This window comes from Ammospiza nelsoni, chromosome 6 (assembly GCF_027579445.1).
Source record: "Ammospiza nelsoni isolate bAmmNel1 chromosome 6, bAmmNel1.pri, whole genome shotgun sequence".
NCBI classification, from domain to species: Eukaryota; Metazoa; Chordata; class Aves; order Passeriformes; family Passerellidae; genus Ammospiza; species Ammospiza nelsoni.
In genome coordinates this window covers 31360284-31374040 of record NC_080638.1, presented here as the reverse complement: position 1 = coordinate 31374040, position 13757 = coordinate 31360284, and the positions used below count along the sequence as shown (strand labels likewise).

Genomic DNA, 13757 nt, shown 5'->3' with positions numbered 1-13757 from the left:
AGTAAAATTATTTCACCTTCTTTCTAGAGCAGCACCCATGTTCTGTTTATTTTCTATCTGAACCATGTGCCTTTGCTTATTGCACTGACTTGGAAGATTAAGCTGTGCCTCAACTCTAATCAACAGGCAGCTTCCTTTGAACACACCCAGCAGGAAAGATGAAGCTGGGCAGGCTTGGGCAGACAGGGTAAGGGCATGAATAAAACTTCCTTTATGGCACTGGTCATTATGTAGCCCTCAGATTACAGCCTCCATGAACTAGGAAACTGAGCTGCTCTGAAAAGCAGTTTCCTGCAGCATTTACCTAGGAATCAAGCACGTATTAGGCTGGCATCCAACATCAGCAACATATTCCTTTGGGTGAATGTCTCTCTCAGACAATGTTTCACCTATCAAAGTAAATCACACAGAAAGGCCACTAAAACAGACAGTTATCTGTATTAAATCCACTGGAACAAGTCAATATTAAGCAAGGTAATGTTGCACAGGCATTCTGTGATGAAGCCAGCAGCTGTCACAGTATGACATAGTGTCAAATCTTACACTCCTATAGAATGGTGACTACATCAGATATATCTACATCCATCTCTTCAGAGCTGAGCAGTGGATTTTTACTATTCTCCAGCTACAAGGAACCATCCCATGCCATGGAATTAGAGGAACCACTTCAATTCCAACCTACTTGTCTTTTGTGCTTGGTGTGTCTCTGTGAACCCACAGCATAAGCAAAAGCCTTATCTGAGGAGGTGAGACTAGGTGGTATATAACCTCCTTTGTTCACTGAGTGTAGACACGGCCCTAGCTTCATTTAGAGAGAAAAAAAATAACAGATTTTCTTTCATTCAAGTGCAGGAGCATGCAAAGTGGCAGCTCCCCTGCCAGTCTTCCCCTAGTACATGTGCCTTTTTCTATTTCTGTAGAAATGTCATCACTGTGTAGCAAATTTGACCCCATGCTGACCGTGACCATCAGGGTTATTAACACCCTGACAGAGTGTTTAGTATTAACACAAACCCCTCCTTAGCACAGATCCATCTGAACAAGCCGCGTGAAGATCTGCCAGCCTCTCCTGGAGGAAAAGGAGGAGCAAATCTCTCCCTGCAGATAGCTTTCCTATCAGTTTGCAAGTAACAACACCAGGAGCATTCTTGCCAAAGGTTAAAAAGAAATTTTTGGCTGAAAGCTGGGAGAGGTTTCCTGATAGGAAAACTTACTGAGCTTGGGCAGTCCCAAAGGAAGGGCTGGAATCTTTAACGTGTGAGAAACTGGAGACTCACCTAGATAAAGCCAGCAGATTTCAACTTCAAATGCAGAAAGATGTGTGATCACAATATCTCTTAGGGAATGAAACTGAAGATAGCACTACTGAAAGCAAGCTACTTAAGTCCAAGGCTAGCTTGGAGATGAGCAGAGAGCTACACGTGAGCAAGACTCTGCTCCCAGCAGGAAAACCTTCACCCCTCAAGAGCAGTGGAGCAGCTCATTCCAACAATGATACTTCTTCGTGCATGAGTTAGGGCTCCCTGGGGCTCTTCCAAGACTAGGGCCCCAAGCCCTATGAAATTCCTCCCAATTCCACCACTTTCAGTTCCATCCTACTGTACACCAGCTAATCATTATTTCAAATCACCTGTTTCAGCTGATGCCCATGAAAAGGGGCAAGGTAATAAAGACTGGCCAGGCAGCTCCAAGCCTCACACTGAAGCACCCCAGCTGCAGGGACACTTTAGGGACCCAAACACAGCAGATCAAACAAAAGACAAGCCACCTGTCCCCTGATTCCTTCCACAGCTGAAACACACACCCAGAAGAGCACTGACCCAGATGAGGCTGTGGAGGTGTCTTGGTTGCAATTCCATTTACATGAACATAGCAGTGGCAGAGGCATGAAAAGGAACAATAACTTGCCAGACTCTAGCTGAGCTAGCCACAAGGAAATCTATAGCTTCACCATGGAGGAGGTATTTTGTTTTAGTGGTGGCAGACAGCAAACCTGCCCTAGACAGACACCAACCTGGTTCATTCTCTGCTTTTGCTGACTAAAGATTATCAAAGCTCTTCATCTTTCAACCCTAATTCAGGCAGGGACTCCTCTCTTCCTCCAGCTATTTCCAATCCTTGCAGCACACAAGGTTGCCAAGGCAATTATTGCAATGTAACATAAAAAACATTATTTATTAACTAGCAATCAGGAAAGGAGATGGAGGGGAAGGAAAATTCAGAGAGAGCAAGCACTTATTATATCTGCCAGAACTGAAGACACTGGGAAAGAAATCCAAAATTCATGTTTTTAGAAATATCTGCATATAACACAGCAGTACACAGACCACAGTCCTATACATATTGTGGTATATGAGGGGGTGTCAGAGCCAGCAGTCAATCACTGTCAACACTGACAGAAGTATCTTAGACGTAGCTCACAGCTGAGCTACAGTGAAGGTAAAAGGAGGAAGGGAAACCCCATCCTCTGCATACCTCTCACTTGCAGACCACCAGCTGAATCCCAAGACCTTATCCACAGTGAGCTGAATAATAGCAGACAGATCTGCACTAAATAGAAACTATCTAACCAATTAGCTGGGATGTCAGGCTATCACCAACACCAAGCTGGACTTGTCCCTGTTGTTTTGAGGCCTAGACTACACAAATAACTTCAGCTAGGCAGTGCCTGTATGCAGAAAAGAATTGTGCTTATTCCTAATATAGCTAGAATAGGAAAAATAGCCAGGAACAAACTCAATACAAAAGAGTGCTGACAGAAGAAGTTGCAAAATTTTGGGAAAACATGTGGCTATACACTGGCTGGCTACCTTTTGCAAGTACACACTGCCAATGCAGGCCTGTAGCCTAGACACAGCCCCAGTGACAGAGCAGAAAACACAAGTTGCAGAAGAATGCTGCCCAAACAAGAAGTACAGTGCAGAACTCTGGGCAGCTTGGAATGATTTCACCTCTTTATCTCATAGATTTCTGTGTATGTGTATACACAGAAACACACACAGCATTGCCAAAGGCACACACAACTGAGATGCCACTAATTGCTCCCTAGAGCTGGAAGAGAACTTGAGGTGGATCTCTAACCTACTATCCACTGCAATGGCTGTCTCTCAGCAGCCTCCTCTGTGTTTATATATACCTCAATTGGTTTCAAATATCTAGCATAAAAAAGGTTACCTTCCCTTCAGCACACATCAACTGCCATAGCTAAGGACTAGGCTCTTAAGTTCCTCCCAGCTATTTGCTCAAGATTTCAGCTGTTGTAGAGTTCTCCAACATACATTTAATCTCACCTCTTTAGAGTAACTGAGGCAGAACAACAATAAAAATGATACAGAGAGCGTGAGAAGACTTCAGAAGGTCGGAGGGAACCAGATGAAGGATGGGATCAAAAGCAATCAGAGATCAAAAGATGTTGGTTCCATTTAACCTTACTCCAAAAGTAAAAATCCCCTCCCATGTACATGGAATTTGGCTAGAACAATCACACTATTTTTCACCCTAAAAAGCCTGCAGTCAATATCAACAAATAACTCACTTTCCTTCACTCTGTTTTTGCTTGGCTTTGGCTTAGGGCTTTGTTGGTAACAGAGTGCTCTGCAGCATTTACCTGCCTGGGTTTGTCAGGCACACATTGCTTAGCTGCATTATTTTCCCAACATTAGGCACGGAAATGTTACTCTAATAATTCCTTTTCTTCTTGCTGCTGTTTGTGTAAACAGGTACAGTCTTCCCCCTGTGCTGACTCCAGACACTAAAACTGATCAGAAAAACTGATTGCTCTGGAAGACAGTAAAGATCTAAAAGGTTATTGAAAAGCAGATCAGGCATTGTACAATTTATGGCCTCTGGGATGCTAATTTGATTAGGTCATTTACATTTTGCTCATTTGCATGGTGATCCAGGAGCCCAGGTCTGCTGGTCATGGGCTTCAATGTTTATTTCCCTAGCTAACACCAAGCACACATGCACTTAAAAACACACAGTCCAGCAGGAGACCTGATGGACAAGCTTTTTGTGTTAGCCCCAGCAATGGTACACAAATTATGCTCTTGGTGACATTTCATTATGCTCTAGGTGACATGAGCACAGATACAATGAAAGTGGATCTCAGCAGACTGCAGGAATGCCAGTAGGACAAGAACCCAGTTTGATCTTCTATTGCACTGCTGGGTCAAGACACTGGGAGCAGCATAAACCACTAAGTGGTTATTGCAATCATCCATTCAGCAATCTTGTCTCCAAACCACACAGGGAGTAAAATTTGGAGCAGCTTGGTATCATGCTACCAGAAAAAGTATTTAAGTAAAATTGAGTTTTCTGACAAATGCTTTTTTGGCACCTGATACCTACATGCTAGGAGAAGCCCAGAAGCACTGCAGACGACTCAGTGCTAAGCGGGAAGCATGTGACAAGCGTCCAGTGAGGGCACACAAACCCCTCAAAGAGCATTTTGAACACCAGAAAACTGGTTTCTATCCAGCTCTCCACAGAAATGTTAAGCCAGATTTGACTCACTAGTCTGTGACATTAGCACAGAACTATTCTCACATTTGGTGTTACAGAGTTTGCCAGCTTTTGCTCATCAGCTGGGACTGGGGCATGTGTGCCTCATACCAGGCAGTCTGAAAGCAGGGAATCAAGGAGGAAGCTCATTAAGTTCACGCTTCACCAAGAAGCCTGAATGTACTGATTCACCCCTCCTTCCTTCCCCCCCAGTCCTGCAACTGCCAGCTTGTGCTGAAGTTCTCCAATTATGTGTATCAAGCTAATTCTTTTCCTTCTTTACTTCTAAGGTGCCAAGCATCTGCTCTGATAGACAAATGGATTTGTACCTTTCGTAGCTTGCCGTAGTCGATGAGCTCTGGACGGTGTCTATGAATTAAAGCACAGAAACCAAGGCCATCCTTCCAACTATGAGAGAAACACAAGAGAGAACAATGAACATTGCTCAGCCATGGAGACACACAGTAGTGAGCATGAGGGAAGGCACCAAGGCAGTGAGACAACTAATTCTGGTTTAGTTTCCAACTAAGAGTGCTTCTGTTAAGTGCTAGGAATGAGAGATATCTTGTACGTGCATGAGACTGCAATGAAGATTCCTTTCAACCCCTATAAAAATCCATTGTGATTACAACTTGCCCATTGAGTTGGGACCTCATTTTTTGCAGTTCTCTGTGCTGAACCCTCTGTGCATGTCCCATGCAGCACACGAGCTTGAGATTGAAAAAAGGTGTAGACCCAAGCCATAAAGGAGGAACAAGGACATTCCTTAGGGAAAAGGCAGATGTCCCCAGCCAGCTGCACTGATGGCAGTTAAGCTTAGAAGTGCTTTACTTTGTATGGCTCATACAAGGCTCCAAGATGTGCTGGAGAAAACACTATTATGTAGCATCTTCACTGGAACATCTGCTAGCTTGGAAATACGAAAAGCAGAGCAAGAGAACCTCTTCTTCCTTCCCAGCTCTGCCATACTACAAAAGTTAGGAGGCAGTCCTTTTGTCATGGCTGCTAAAGCATTCTGAGTTTTCACAGAGCAAAAGCTCTCTTACTTAGCCCATGCCACAAATGCTGCTCTTGGAGGACTTAATGCCCTGAAGAACTTTATGAAAGGAGCAACTGTAACCTGAATGAGGTACTTGGATCCTCTTAGAACCTCTGCCTCCAGCTTCCTAGGCATCTCTCTGGACCACACTGTTATTTGTGTAATGTGCACGTGCATTGCCATGGGAAGTCTGCCAGGAATATTGTTGAACATACTGACAGACATAGGAAAATAACACAGATTGTAAAACTAAGTTCTTGCCTGTAACTCACCTGATATGGAAGTTCTGGATGTTTACATTTTTGTAGGGGGCTGTCTTCCTCTGACACCATAACAAAAGTCCTTCTTTAGCAGATGTTTCTAGGGAAAGAAAGAAAAAAGAAAACACATCAATTAACTAATTTTCTTAGAAAACAGAAGTCTCTGGAGCATATGCTAGAAAGCCATCACCAAATCCTTTTTGGTAAAGACTGCACTAAATTGTGCTTTATTAAATTTCACTTGTCAGAGAATTTCTTGTTTGGTAAAGTTTACTAGGATAGTTTTGTTACTATTATCTTCTTAATGAAGTTCAGTAATAAGGAGATAGCTTTTTGGAACTGGAGAGTCTTGTAGGACTCTTAAGTGATAAGTTTATTTTCAGGCTCAGTCAATCCTTTTGAGCTACCCTTGAAATCTCTTGTAGGAGAAGCATCTGAAAAACTCATCTCAGTGTGCTTGAGCTTGGCCATAAATGTTCATGAGATGTCAGGGCAGCTTGGGAAGGGTAGCTGCCAAGGATCCTTCAGTGACTTACTTAAGAGGGCATTTTGGGCCATTTAGGTGGCAATGCCATTTAGTTACTCCAGTTTTCCACTACTGAACAGTGTCAGGAAAGAACTAAAATTTACCTTCAACTGAGATATCCTGAATGGCAAAACGAAGGATGATGGTCCAAATCATTCCAAGGGTCATTTTAACATTGCCATCCACAATTTCTGTGGGGAAAAAAAAAAAGGTAGAAAGAGAAGAAATAGACAAAGTTGCAACTGCAAATCCTTGTAAAAAAGGAGCACTGGGGAACATTCCCTTTTGCATATGGAAGGAACGGAATTCCTGCTAAAAACTGTTTTTCCCTGCCTTCCCAGATGTTCTGCTGATAGGTACAGTAACCCATAATCAGATTTTGCAGGACAATACTGAGAGCAAAACAGACACAGAAGATCCTAAAGATTGGGAATAAGCACTGATTTAGATCAGTGTAATTCCCCACACAGGCCTAAAAGCACCTTCCTCCAGGTATAATTAGTACTACTTAGAAGTCAGAGAAGCCAAACTGGGAAAAGCCTTACTTCTCTTATCCCGTATCTACTCCAAGTCACCTACAGAACTGCCCCAGCATAAACATACCAGAAGAACCAGTGACACTTCCCAGAGCAGATGAGCTCTGACAGCTGGTTTTGTCCTGTGAACAAGATACGACCAAGAAAACCATACACCATAAACATTTTCATTTCAAACAAGCCTAAATACATCAGACTTCCTGTACAGGACTTCTTTCAGTCATGTAATTGCCAAAGGACAATTTTTAAATGTCCACACATCCTGGTGGAAGAAGAACCAAAGACTCATGCTGACCAGTCAGCACAGAACATAACATAAACCATGACTGTGAGCAGATTGCGCTTTACTGCTCATTAGATTCCACAGCATAAATCAGCAAGGGTCAACAACTTGGAGGCTTTACAAGGCAACTGTGTGAGCTATGATCTGTTTAGGATGAAGGATCAAGGTCCTGAGAACAACAAGTGCTTGGGGCAATGCTGGCCCAGAAAGAAGCTTCCATCATGTATGGACTAGAGCCAAACAGTGAGCAGATGGGTCTCAAGTACTGATGCTCAACATCTACAAAAATTCCACAGATATATATATATATACCCACACACAGTTACAGAATTTACAGCCTTCACATTTTTGGATAGTGAAACCAGCTGAGCTGTTTTCTCCTACTCATTCTCTGACAGGTCCCTGTATGGCAGGATCTTTCACAAATAAATGACAAGTTACAAGAGTATTTTCAGTAAGAAAATGTTTGGAGGTAGAATAATTCAAGTCCCAATAAGATTGTCAAAAACCATTTTTGTACTACTGTAGACTCCTCCATGCCACTTCTTTCATAAAGCTGCCCAACAGGAACTGGGCTCTGGGGCAAGTACAACTTGTGGTATAGGCAATTGACGCCTGTCTGGATAATGCCACAAAAGTAACTCTATTTTAATCTTTCCTTTTAAGCTGTTAAAAAATTGCTTTTCTTCTTATGAAAAAAATTCAAAATGTGAACCTCATTGTATTCAAAACCAACATGCCAGCAGTACACACCCCAAAAACAGATTTTCAGAAATTGTGTCCAAATTCCTGAAAACTTGTGATTTAGAGATACATGTCATGCAACTTCCAGTGTAAATCAGAATTATAAGCTCTACTGTCCTTTGACATACATCTGAATTAGTGATTTACAGAAGCAGAAGACAGAAAGCAAGACATGCTACCTCGTTCTACTGCAGTAAAACTCTGTCTCTCCTCCTTTCTAAACTTCAGAGTACACTAAGATCTTTTATTGGGTCATCAGTTTGTCCAAAATTAAACAGCCAATAACTTTTCAGTTCAGTACAAAAAACATACAGTTATTTTGCTGGCATGAAAAAACTGTGTTTGCCTGTTGACGGTTTTCACACAAATTAATTTTTTACAGACATTTTGAGGTCAGGGGGGTTGTCTGCTAGGCTGATGCAAGAAAATGTCAGACGATGGCAAGTGTATTCAGTTCTGTACTTTTTGTATTCTTCATCACTCCAGTAAAGCACTGCAATCAAGAAGGAGAATCCTCACTATTTTTACAAATACCTGAGATACTGCAGCTAAAATATACAAGAAAGTATCTGTATTTTCAGCTTGTTTGTTTTGTTAATGTGATTGATAATCACTGGGATCTTCAAAAATCAAAAAACCCAGTGCTTGTAAAACCCCCAACAGTTGGCAGGACTCTTCTAGGATGTATTTAAGACCTGAAACTAAATGGAGCTCTTTAATGGGTTTGATTAAAATCTGATGACAATACTTTAATGCTGAAAATGCTTCACGAATAGTAATAAATCAATCAGTGAGCTGAAACAGGTATTACTGCTCCAAGGATTTAAATTGGAAATAAAGGTCCAGACACTTATCGACAGTGTAAAGTTGCTAACATAGTGTAAGAACTCAGCACTACGTTCTGGTCACATTCTAAAATTCTAAAGTCAGCTGGTGGAATTAAGGTGGAAGCATCCCTTCTTTCCCAGTGCTCTTCACAGCACAACCCATTTAAAAAGAAAGATGTGCTCCCTGTTCCCATATCTGATTATTCTTTAGCACAGTGCACCCAAACAAAGCTGCTGTGGAGGAAATCCAGAATGTTTCTACCACTTCATCTCTATATGTCATTTTACTTTACACAGTGCCACCATGTACCAAGCAGATACTGGTGTCAGTGAGATTAGCGAGTGATACATCCCAGGACACACATTTAACAAGCTACACAATCCTCTATCTTTTTTTTTTTTTTTTTGTTGTTGCTCTTTGAAAGAGACTTGACAAAATGGTTATTATTTATTAGAAGCAGGCAAGCATTTTTCATTTCTAGTGCTAAAAATCCTCTCCTGGAAACCTGGTTACAAAGTCAACCCGACTGATCACAAGACTCTATGCTCTTTAGCCCTCACTCACTTGGTCTTCCATCCCAGCACTCCCTCCTGCCAACCTCCTTTTCCTTCAGAATTCACCACCCTGCATCTGCTGCCAGTCTCTTTCTAGTATAGTAGGATAGGCCAAGAAACAAAAGCGAAAAACATGGCTGCAAAACAGGTTTGCATGGAGCTTTCTGCTTCCTGGTGATGAAGAAAAAGAAACTCCACAAGGATTGTTAAAAAGTTGAATATAACACTATATAAGGAAGACTCAGTAATGTGAGAGCAGTTCACGTATTAAAAGGCTTGTAATCAGACAGTATTTTCTAAAAGCCTGACTCTGCTTTCCAAGTGCTCTTTCTAGGCAGGGCCTCTGCAAGCACTGTGTGCACTTCAGCACCAGCAGCTGTTGCATGAACAGCAGCACAAGCACATGTTATCAATGTGATTTACATTCAACTTGAGGGTTGATCAATTGCTGGCTAAAGCTGGTGAAGCATCTGCATCCACTAGAGGGAAATTTTTTGCAACAGTGAATATGCTTTCACCCAGTTCCTATCACTGCACCGAGTACTAAGCAGGCAAGAACTACAGGACTGTTGGCCACAGAGACGTGCCTTTTGAAATGCCACCACCTCTTTTAAATGCATGAACTCATTTTGAAAAATGCAAAAATTATTAAGCTTCCTTTCCTGCTACAGATAGTTAGAAGCAGAATCAGCAACACAGAAACTGTTATCCCCTCCTAGATACTTCTGAGCTGCCCATGAGAGCAGAGCCTTGGGTTACCCCATGGAGAGAGGTTGCAGGGCATGAACAACTGGCAGGGTAGCATTATGATCTGGGAACTGGAGACCTAGAACAACAATGGTGACAACAAAAAGGGCTGCTCTGCATTTTGTTTGTCAAACAAAAGCCAAATACAGCAGACAACTATCCATGTCCCTGTCTTCAGAAAGCATGTTGCTCCTGATGGTCCTGTCAGATTTAGGACAGACAGCTGGCATTGTTAGTGAGGGTGTAGCTCTCAAGTCTCTAACAGAGTGGACAGGACAAATAAATGCTATGCTTCACGCACTGACATAGGGAGACCCTATCTTCCCCTTTTTTTTAACAGTGAAATAAATGTATCCTTGCACTGCCTGGTGCTTCTGTAGGTGTTTTACTCAGTTGGGACTTTTGCAATCACTGAAATCCCTCAGCTTTACTTCTCCTTTTACTTGTGCAGGTGAGAATAGGGGTCAGTTCACCCAAAATTATTTGTATGTTCAAGTAAGCAAGATCTGTTTAAGAAAACAGCAACTTTCTATGTAGATTTTAGTAAAAATAAACCAGTCCTAGGGTGACATACTTGACCTATTCAGCTTGTTAAAGCCCAGGAGCATTTGACATGAATATGGAATCGATTACAGCAAAAGAAGGGTCCTGAGGTGTCAGATGACAGTGAGATTTAAAAGCAGATGTAAACCATTTGGCTAGAGTCTTCCTTGATCCAGATTACACAGGTCTGCTGTATGCCACAACATACTTTGATTCTATACACATACTTTGATTCTGGCTAACAAAATGCTTAGATTAAAACAAAGCAAAACCAAACCCCCCAAAAAACCAGGACATTGATGGCCAATATGTACAGAGATCTACAGCTGGACTGCAGACCCTTCACAGAGGACCTTGCTGCCCAGCAGACACACAGGGATGGAACAAGCCCCTGAGGTAAGGAGTGTGCTCCCTCAGCCAGTACCACCACGCTGCTGCTGCATGCTGGTTTGCTTCTCTGGGAGAAAAGCTCCCTAGAAAACCTTCTACATCAGTCCAACCTGACCACAGTATCTACAGCTCATTGCTTGGTGCAGAATTATTACCAGCTCATTGGCTGGCAGACCTTCTACCTTGCTGCTACATGATGTCTTTTAAAAGTCTCAAGCAAGTCCCTAAAATTCATGCTTCAGAAAGGTTCATAATCCCTTTCATAGACAGAATAAACTTCTGTGCTGTCCAAAGTAAATTCCATTTTTACAGCTGATGTGCAGTTTACTGCGCAGCAAGCCCCTGACAGGCTGGGCAGAAGTCCCTGCAGCAGGCTGTGCTCCTTGGTGACAAGCAGAGTGGCCTGGGCTCGCTCTGTGTGCAAGGGTAGGCAATGGGGTGGGCAAATCCATGCTGTGACCACACTCACATGGCCTGAGAGGCATCACAGCACAGGCCCAAGCACTCTGTATAAAAATCAGAACTAACCTTAGGCTAAACTGCAGTGCCTTGCCACCTCTGGTAGTTTAAAGAAAGCCACATGTATTGTCCATATAGCTGCATAGGCACCAGGACAAAGGAAAGCCAGGAACATTTGGCAGGGGAGTTCAAGATCACTATTCAGATTGATGTGGATCATACTTCTGTCACAAAATGGCACTTCACAGCCTGTTTCTGAACAGGGTAACTGCTGTCAGTCCATACTGAATAAGTGGGCCCTGGTGATCTTTGGTCACAGATCACTTGACTTGCAAATGACTTCTAAGTGCTGTGAGATGCAGTCACAGCTGACTCAGGAACAGGACTCAGGAGATGAAAAAAATGAATCCCTCAGAAGAAGATGAAAAGAAACAAGTGCCAGGGAGAACAGGAAAAAAAAAGAGGGGAGGGGATTTAGGAAGAAAGAAAGATAGGGTTACCTATACTCTGGAAAATTTTAAGGAGCCATTTAAGGTAGACCACCTCTAGGTGCAGATCCAGCTTCCAGTTTTCTAGTCTCAAAAGGGTCCAATACAGATATGGACTATTGTATCAGACACTGCATGCATCAGTCCTTTTGTAAAGGCACAAAATGACCTCAGATGTGTATTTGTGTTCCATAAACCATACTCACAGCCAACAACAGCCTCAGGTTTCTACTGCTGAAAAAGCTGAGAAATTTGAAGGAAAGTTTTGCATGCAAAAATCAGTATAATTCAGCCATTGACCCCTTTTTGCTGTTCAGTACCAAAGACAGTGAAGAGGCATCTGCAATGTCCCTGACATTAGTTCCAAGTTATTCCAAAGTCTCCATAAGTTAAAGCAGTGTGCTGAGGTAAAGGTTTTGGTAAGGCAAACATAAGCACCTGCAGTGGCTGAGGTAATCTGCCTGATCTGACATGGAACAAATGAACCATAGGATGGGTGCAGGTCTTGGAGATGCCCCAAGAGAATGTTTGAAAATTCAGAACTGGGGACAGCATGCCAAAACTGCACTGACCTCATGAGCTAAGAACAGGCAGAGCTCAGCCCTGCAGCCCCAGGACTCTCCCAAAGAAGGAATACACATCCAGAACTGTATCATGGGCTCACTTCCTGGCTGTGTCATGAGTTTCCCTAGAGAAACCAAGTACTTCCATCTGCAAGGTGGAGATAACAAACCTCCCTCATTTTCCATGGTCACTGTAAAGACAAACCTAGAAATATCTCAGAAGCAGAGTATCTCCACAGCAACAATGACAACCTGAATCCATAGGAAGAACTTACAAACAGATCCAGAACAGAGAAAAGTGTCATGAAAACCTGTAAGCCCTTCTGGAACTTGGGTGACATATCTGTGAAACATCCACCACCTCTGCTAAAAAGAAAAAATCCTACACAGCTGCCTGGCTTCTGCATGGTCTGCAAGTTCTTGAGGGCATCCCAGATGCTGCCCACACTGGTCTCTACACAGTCATAAAGGCTTCCAGCCAGAGCATCCAGCTACATAGGGTGCACAACAAGAAGCCTGGAAGCCATGAAAACTGGAACCTCAGGGGTCCTTGTCCTATCTTGGGGACTGCACTTGGCTTTGACCCATGCAATGTCCTCCAGCAAGAGATCCTTCTCCAGCAGCTCTGAAACAAGCTAAATACAAATAGTTGCTATGCTTCAATTCAGAGTTTTCTTAATTGGAGAAAGAAATATCTCAATTAATTTGTTTCTGCCATTGCTCAAAGTTTTCCTTAACTCATGAGAGCCAGGAGAAAAGCAGGATGACCTGACCAATAATCCCAAATGGAAATCAGGTTTGGCAACCTGGTGTGAAGACCAGATTTAAATCCAGAGTATATCCCATTTTTAACTCAATTGTTTATTCTGCAAGAACACAGTAGGGCTAGGGAGGTGCAAAGGGAAATGATATGCTGCTATGAAAGAAAGGCAAGGGCTAAGCACAGCTTGGGCTCAGAAAAATCAGATGGTTCCTTTACCTTCTGCTCCAATGGATACTAGCTTGACTCCTTTGCTGGCAATGAAATCCAAGGCCTTGTTCACATTGGATATTTTGTGCACTCGCATTTTGCCTCTTTCAGGCTTCGCCAGACGTTCTCCTAGTAAGAAAAGAGGCAAAAAAAATAGTATTAGAAAACAGTTCTGAACCTGCTCTTCCCTGGTGCATGTTTCCTGTGGTGTGACTCCCAGTGCTCAGCCTGGCAGAGAGACTTCCCTGCATCCCTTCAGGACAGCCACACTCACCATTTTAAGCACCCCCAGAAAAAATCAGACAGAAAAGTATATTTTTGATG

General features: G+C 42.7%; 1 protein-coding gene across 5 annotated transcripts in view; it reads right to left on the bottom strand.

The window, feature by feature from the left end:
- Window positions 1-13757, bottom strand: part of ACTN1 (actinin alpha 1) — an 86016-nt gene that overhangs the window by 27003 nt on the left and 45256 nt on the right. For all 5 annotated transcript variants that reach the window (XM_059473539.1, XM_059473535.1, XM_059473537.1 and 2 more), the window contains exons 3-6: window positions 13443-13562; window positions 6433-6519; window positions 5815-5902; window positions 4833-4911 (exon numbers count right to left, since the gene is read on the bottom strand). In XM_059473539.1, the coding sequence (XP_059329522.1) occupies window positions 4833-4911; window positions 5815-5902; window positions 6433-6519; window positions 13443-13562 (374 nt within the window). The remainder of the gene's footprint in view (window positions 1-4832; window positions 4912-5814; window positions 5903-6432; window positions 6520-13442; window positions 13563-13757) is intronic.